At 51.6% G+C, this 7,581-nt stretch overlaps 1 protein-coding gene across 1 annotated transcript in view; it reads right to left on the bottom strand.

Annotated features, from left to right (window-relative positions):
* RFX8 (RFX family member 8, lacking RFX DNA binding domain) overlaps positions 1-7,581 on the bottom strand; it is a 58,989-nt gene that overhangs the window by 13,333 nt on the left and 38,075 nt on the right. The window contains exons 4-7 of the mRNA XM_014466123.1: positions 6,165-6,278; positions 5,155-5,305; positions 3,020-3,078; positions 1,257-1,395 (exon numbers count right to left, since the gene is read on the bottom strand). Coding sequence (XP_014321609.1) covers positions 1,257-1,395; positions 3,020-3,078; positions 5,155-5,305; positions 6,165-6,278 — 463 coding nt within the window. The remainder of the gene's footprint in view (positions 1-1,256; positions 1,396-3,019; positions 3,079-5,154; positions 5,306-6,164; positions 6,279-7,581) is intronic.

Here is a 7,581-nt window from a genome sequence, read left to right as displayed (position 1 = left end):
CTTTTGACTCGAGGGCACAATGGTTCTTAAACTGGACCGGAGGGCCGGAACAAAAGCATGGATGGAGTGTTTGTGTGAACTAATATAAATTCAAAGTAAACATCATTACATAAAAGGGTACGGTCTTTTTTTTTTTTTAGTTTTATTCATTTCAAACGGGCTGGATCCGGCCGCGGGCCGTAGTTTGCCCACGGCTGACCTAACCGGTACAATCCTACCAAAGTCAGCCCTATTTCAAGGTCAAAGAAAGAGGACAGGATAACTGTGGTGCTTTGCATGCCTTGTGAATCCCTGTCCGTCAGCTCATGAAATACTGAAGTGCTCCCAGGTGTCGGGTGGACACGATGCATAAGGGACCACTGACCCCTGAAGGAGCTCACAGGCACCGGGAGGCAGTTTGGGCAGAGCTGGGTGTAACGGGTTGAGGTTTCGCCCACAGGGAAGAAGCTGCTAGACCTTCCTGGGGTATCTGGCAGGCATATCTGCAAAGGGCAGAAAAGGGAGCTAGTCCCCACAGCCCCCTGGCAGCAACCCTCAGACAAAGGCCTAGAGATTGGCCTGGAGGCTGGGGGAGGGGCGCCAGTGTTCTGCAGTTCCCTCCTGAAACAGCTCTCCCGTGTCTGCCTCAGCTCCCGCGTGGGAGTGGGGAGAGCACCTTCTCCTGGTCCAGGCTCCTCCCAGGAGAACACGGTTAGCAGCTCGCAGAGCTCTTTGTGGAAGAAATACTTTTTGTTGTTGTTGAAAAATAATGACAATTATCAGATAGTAAAGGGCAAGAATATCCACATGCTTCATATCACTGGTCTGCAAAGTAGTGAAATGCAGTAAAAGCACAGTGGATCGCATTGTTAAAAGTAATCCTAACAGTTGTGCCAGCAGGTCCGGCTGGGCAGAGAGCTGATGCAATCCCATTCAGACAGGAGAGGGAGGCGCTGCGCGTGCACCAGACTGATGCCGCCTTTCCCCCAAAGTGACGCTCCAGGTTGATTTCCAGGAACAATCGTTGTCAAGCAGCACCACTCATCTGCTCACTTATTCACTCAACAAACATGTGCCAGCACTGACTGCTGGATGGACAGGGGGACCCCGGGAAGAGCATTCTCTGGGGCATTCCTTGCCCCTGCAGGGGAGGTAAATTACAATAGCAACGAGTAACCTGTGTTCTACCTCTGCTAAGAAATCCCTAGAGTAGTGCAGGCTATGCCGGCCCCAAATACATGCCACACGTTGCAATGAACAGGAAGAAGGAAGCTTACATTTCACCTCCATGCTCTCCAGGTCGCCCGTGCCGCTCCGCGTCCTTGTCAGGGCTCTCTGCGAAACCTCCATGATGCCCTGCAGGTCTGACCTCAGGAGGCTGACTCTCCTGCGATTTTCCAATACCATTCTCATCGTCTAAGCACAATGGGAAGCATGCCTCATTGAATGTGGTCGTTTTGGCCTAATCCCCCATCCAACTTAGCAAGAGGTATTGTTATTGAGCAGGAAAAAAGTGGATTTCGGTATTTCCCACTAAAATAGAATCCTCAGTCACAGTGGAAATGTTCCAATCCACACACCCTAGAGCTGCTTTTCTGAAAAATAGCACTTAGAGTGCTGCTCCTCATAGCAGACTGATTAAGGCTCTGAGGACCCGGAAGCTCTTCCCCTCCCTGCTCTCCTCTCCCTGCTCTCCCCTCCCTGCTCTCCCCTCCCTGCTCTCTCCCTTCACTCCACTCTGGCGCCTAAACTACTTTCTAGGGGAAACAGTGGTGGAGCGAGGGTCTGGAGTAAAGTGCTAGGATTCCGAAGGGTTGCTGCGGGGCTTCGGAAGCTGATTCTGCCCTCTCTCCTTGGGAGGCGTGGGCAATGGATTTAGACCCTGGGAGCTGGTTTCCTCAGCTGTCCAATGGAAACAATCGAGGTCCCTACTATTTTAGGGTCTGTAGGTTGTCCTCACACCCCTAATGTCCCCTCATTTTGCAGAGGAGAAAAGCAAGGGCACTTGCGGGCATGCAGTAAATTTCCCCAAGTGACAGGCAGTATAAAGATGGACCCGAGTTGGCCACCCGAGCTGGGCTGAGATGAAGGTGCTGCTGCAGAGCCATCAGCAGCTGAGCGAGTCAGGAAAAGAGACAGTAACCCAGAGGCCCAGCTGAGCACCCCTGAGCTGAGACTGATTGGGACCAAGGGACAATCCTTGACTCTGTCCTGATGGCACCACAGGATTTCCAAGCAGATTCTTGAGTGGCCACTTCAAGCATCTATAGCCTTCCTCTCTCTTTCCTCTACCACCAAGTGGCATAATCAACCAAGAAGAGAAGGTTGGAGTCCAGGTGCCTGGCAGCCAGGACACACCATGCCCACAGGGCCACGTGCAGGAGGAAGGGCTCAGTCACCTGTCCCGGGGTCTGCTGCAGGGCCCATCATCCCCCTCCCGCTGCCTGGCTGACCCTCCTCTGCTGCAGGGCCCATCACCCCATCCGCTGCCTGGCTGACCCTCCTCTGCTGCAGGGCCATCACCCCCATCCGCTGCCTGGCTGACCCTCCTCTGCTGCAGGGCCCATCACCCCCATCCGCTGCCTGGCTGACCCTCCCGAGGTCTCCCTTTGACACTTTAGAATGGTGGCCTGCGCACCCTGCTTCTGCCCAAGGAGAGAGCTGGTGACTGGGGCCCTTCTGAGGAGGGGAGGCGAGGGCGGGCTTCTGTGGCCGGCAGGCCTGCCAGTCAGTGGCCGGAAGGTCCTCCTGTCTGCCCTCTGGGTGGAGGGAGCACCCCCCTTGCTCTCCCTTTGACACTTTAGAATGGTGGCCTGCGCACCCTGCTTCTGCCCAAGGAGAGAGCTGGTGACTGGGGCCCTTCTGAGGAGGGGAGGCGAGGGCGGGCTTCTGTGGCCGGCAGGCCTGCCAGTCAGTGGCCGGAAGGTCCTCCTGTCTGCCCTCTGGGTGGAGGGAGCACCCCCCTTGCTCTGAGGACAGACTTGCAGCTTTCACTTCAGAAAACTGCTCTGTTCCCTCCTGTCTGGTTGGCAGAACCTACCTTCGCCATGTTGGAAAGGTATGTCTTTCTTCTTAGTCTTTTGACAAACACAGTAACTTCTGTTAAGAACAATACACGCGGCCATTACTGATGCTATAGCGCCATGCCCTTCCATGGACAGCGGGGAGTGCAAGCCTGTGCCGAGACTGCCTCCCACCCAGGAGGCGTCCGCACAGCCTGGTCTTTCCCCTGTGCGTGGGCTCTTTCCCAAATGGCTGGGAGGTCGTGGCAGGGGCGACTTGACCAAAACACTCCCCGTCCAGCCCAGAAAAATCATGTAATCCCAGTATCTGTCGTGCCCGCGTAAAGGAGTTCAGGATTTTTGCCTGGAAACCCCGAGTCCCCAGCCTTTCTCATGTCTACAGTGCCCGCCTCAGAAAATGACCAAGGAAAGGAAAGGATAAAAAGAGAGAACACACAGAGAGGAGCATGCTCCCTCTTGAATGTATTCAGTTTTTCCCCGGAGATGTTCGCCGGCTCTTAGCTGAACTGTTGGATGAAAGGAGGGCAGCTTCCACCTTCAAGGGGCTCCGCCTCTGAGAACGGGTCACCAGGTATGCAATGACTTGCTCCCTGGCACTCTGCGGCCAGAGAGGAAGCCAGCGAGGGGCTCAGGGGAGGATGGGCCTTGTCTGAAGATGGTCTCAGAGACTAATTCACCTAGAAGGTGACATCCAAGCAGGGCTTGAACATGTAAGTTCGGAGTTACCGGGGATGGGGGTGGAGAGGCAGTCTGGCAGGAAGAGTGGCAGGAAAGGCCTTCCGGGGGTACCCAGTCTTGTGTGGCTGGGGAGCACCAGTCGGGGTTCCTTGGGGAATGGTAACCAGAGTCCAAGCAGTGAATGACTTTGCACAGTGAGTGAAGAAGAGTGGACCCTTGAGGGGGCGGGGCCTATGAAAGGCATTTAATTGATCAAATCACTGTTTTAAAATAATCATTGGGTCTAGAGGGGAGGTGACTGAGGTTGGAGGCAGGATGGAGAAGTCACTCGGAAGCTCTGAGTAGGCTAGAGAGGGACAGAGAGACCGCGAGGGGAGTCAGGCAGGTGGTAAGGTGACCCCGGGAAACGCTTCCTTTCACCTTTCACAGCCAGACTGCACTTTCTCTCTGCAGTGACCCTGCTGCCTTTTTGGCTGACACCAGCTTGGCCGGGTGAAAGCTTCCAAGTGAGTCAAACTGGGATTAAGATTGCCAATATGAATATGAACACAGCCAGCTGCAGGGGTGGTGGGTAAAAGTTAGACACCGTCCTATTCTGTGGGCCCTCTGACGAGCCAGCAAACAATGTGCAAAGTTAGAAAAGAGAGTGAGATGACGGGAGGGCTTGGTGATGCGAGTGGCCTGAGAGGGCCCAAGAGAAACAGGACTGGGTGGGGACGGGCGGCTGGAGAGAGCACTAGGCAACGATGGAAATGCGTCACAAGGCAGGAGGGGGACATGGCTGTTTCCAGGACCAGAAACATGGCACCCACAGAGCAGGCGTGTGCTAGTGTTTAAAAGGAAGCCGTGGCTGGCTTGAACAGACAGGCAGCCTGGTGAAAGGTGTGTCAGAGACCATAACCTGGCAGCCAGACAGAAAGAAAAAGTATTCTAGATTGTCAGCAGGGAGAGGAGAGTACAAAGCTGTGAACACCTTGGTGGCCCACAGGGTGAGAAACTTAGGGAGATGGGGGTGTTCTAAGGAGAATCTGTGCTCTTTGGAGCCCCTCTGAGAGGCCAGAGCGCACAAAGAGGTGGAAAGATGTCGGTGCCTGAGCCCTGGCCAGCCCTGCTCAAGGGACAAGCAGTGAGGACCACAGGCTGCCCCAAGGTGCTGGCTCAAGAAAGGTGAGCAGCGCTGCCTGGAGGCAGCAGCAGGTTCTTCCTACCTTTTGACAGGCAGCTTTTCTACACCTCTAGCCCCTTGACCTGTCCAAACTCCATGTTATTATTCATTAGGGGAACTGGTAAAGGGTGTGGTGGATCAGCACAGGAATACACCACTGGCACTAAAATGCAAGCGGGAGGTCTGAACAGGGTTGTATGCCTGCGTGACCGTGGGCGGGGGGGCATTACACAGCTGAGAGTCCTGCCCCGTCTGAAAGTCAGATTCTGAATCTACTCTCACAGAATTTATTTTCCCACTGAAACCTACCTTTGAGTTTGGAGATCTGTACGAGGGCTGGAAAACCTTCCAAAGCAGTAAGTAGCCACAGCTTAAATTTCTTACTAAATAGCCGGACAGACTTCAGGTACTGAATAGAAACGTCTTCCAGGAAGTCGTCAAGGAGGACACCCTCAATGCCCTGCAACACAAGGGTGGAGACAGCGTGCCGGCCCGCGCGGGGTCCTCCAGTGACAAGCGGCCTAAGTGAACTATGCTCCACACTCAGAGAGAAGACCCCACCTGAGCCCTTGCCGCAGCTCACTGTGCAGGAGCAGAATTTGAATTTTTTCAAAGAGCTTAAAATACTGATAACTGATCCACGGTTTTAAGAAGCACCACACAGGCCATACTAGGCGGGTCAGACCAAAATATTTTCATGGCTGAACCCAGGTGCTGGCTTTCATCCTTTGTGTAAAAAACTTAGAAGCACAAAATTGTCTCCCAGAAAATAAAAAAAATAAAAAGTAGCTCTAGCCAGGTGGTTCAGTTGGTTGGAGCATGGTCCCATACACCAAAAGGTTGTGGGTTCGATCCCCAGCTGGGGCGTATATGGGAGGCAACCGGTCAATGATTCTCACATTGATGTTTGTCTCTCTCTCTCTCTCTAAAAATTAGTAAAAACATATCCTCAGGTGAAGATTAAAAAAGAAAAAGGTTCATGACCAGCTTAAAAAAAACAACATATTTTCACCACAGAAACTGTAGTGAAAATATAACTACCCTGAAATTATAATAGTCAGTCTAGATAAAAAACTTGGACTCAGTTTGGAGTTCCCTGGTCACTGAAACCACAGGTTACCATGTACATTGGCTTTTTCTTTACATGAGGTAACTCAGGCTATCACGGATTTCAAAAGAAAGGCTGCGTTTTAGGGGAAGATTACAGCTTGTGACCCATCCGCCCCACTGTTGGCTCCTCAGAGGCCTGCAGCCAGGGACCTGCAGAGAGGAGGCTCTACCCCAGGCTCTGCACAGCCGCCAGCCACGCGTCTTCCTACCTTGTACATCTGTACGTCGTAGCATTTAAAGAGCTGGCACACTTCAGGCAATGCCATGAGCATGACTGTGTCCTGTGGCAGAGCTTTCCAGAAGGAAGTGAGCAAGTCCTCCACCTGAAGTAAGGAATGGAACAGATCTCCACAATCTGTTTGTGCCTGGTGAGACCAACCCCCATATATACTTAACCAGCCCAAGTGATAATGGGATGAATTTCATTCCAATTAATGTAAAGCTTAACCTGGCAGCTTTTCTAGTTGGATGGAATAACGTGGAACATATTTTCATGGCAGTTTTCTGGAAGGAAAGCTGTTTTAACCACCAGGGGGCCCTGGTGGTTATCATAGGATGAGGAAATGGCCAGAGGGCACAAGCCAGAGTTTAGAACAGTGATGGCGAACCTTTTGAGCTTGGCATGTCAGCATTTTGAAAAACCCTAACTTAACTCTGGTGCCGTGTCACATATAGAAATTTTTTGATATTTGCAACCATAGTAAAACAAAGACTTATATTTTGATATTTATTTTATATATTTAAATGCCATTTAACAAAGAAAAATCAACCAAAAAAATGAGTTTGTGTGTCACCTCTGACACGCATGTCATAGGTTCGCCATCACTGGTTTAGAATGAATGTTCATTGATGATTGCCCCTCAGTGTGGCTCAGCTCTGAAAGAGGGTGATAGTATGTAACCAGAGAGGCTTCCTCCTTGACACCGAGGTACAAGCCATCTAAGGATTGTCCAAGCAAAAGAGGCCTGGAGTCTTTCTACACAGGAGCCTTCCTAAGGAAGAAACGGCAGCTTCCTTCCTTTTCTTTAGTTTCCCCCATGTTGACTTTTCAGATCCCATGATTGGCCAATCTGAGTCGCCAGTTAATACTCTTGATTACTAGTGATTTCTGCAGGCTCAAGTGTTCTAGGGCATCCCAGCCCTAACACAGACCTACCAGTGTCCTCAGTCAAGGAAGTTAGGGCCAACTTCTAAGCTGCCAGATGATGAACCCCTGCTGTCAGGTGCATGAATTCTAGAGAAGACATCTCCATAGAGACTCTCAGACAGTCAACAAAAAATACAGTAATGGGATGAGCGGGATATATTAATCCTTTTCTTCTCAGGTGGGTAAGTTTGAAGCAGGACCTTTCGGAATTAGTGGGTTTGAATGAGACAGCAGCCACGGGCTCATCTCTGCTAATTCTCTTACCACCCATGTCCAAAGTCATCAAACACCGCTGCACCAGCTTCAGAAACATTTCTCTCTGATGTCATTGTCACTGCTCCAGATTTGATGACCCTCCTCACTTCTGACCTGCCTACGACAAACCTCCTTACCACCCACTCTGCTCCACTACGGCAGTCTTGTGTCACTGCTCCACAGTCTTCTCATGAGTCAGAATCATCACAGGGCATGCAAGGGCT

This window comes from Myotis lucifugus, unplaced genomic scaffold (genome assembly GCF_000147115.1).
Source record: "Myotis lucifugus unplaced genomic scaffold, Myoluc2.0 scaffold_325, whole genome shotgun sequence".
Taxonomy (NCBI): Eukaryota; Metazoa; Chordata; class Mammalia; order Chiroptera; family Vespertilionidae; genus Myotis; species Myotis lucifugus.
This window is presented reverse-complemented; position numbering and strand designations above follow the sequence as displayed.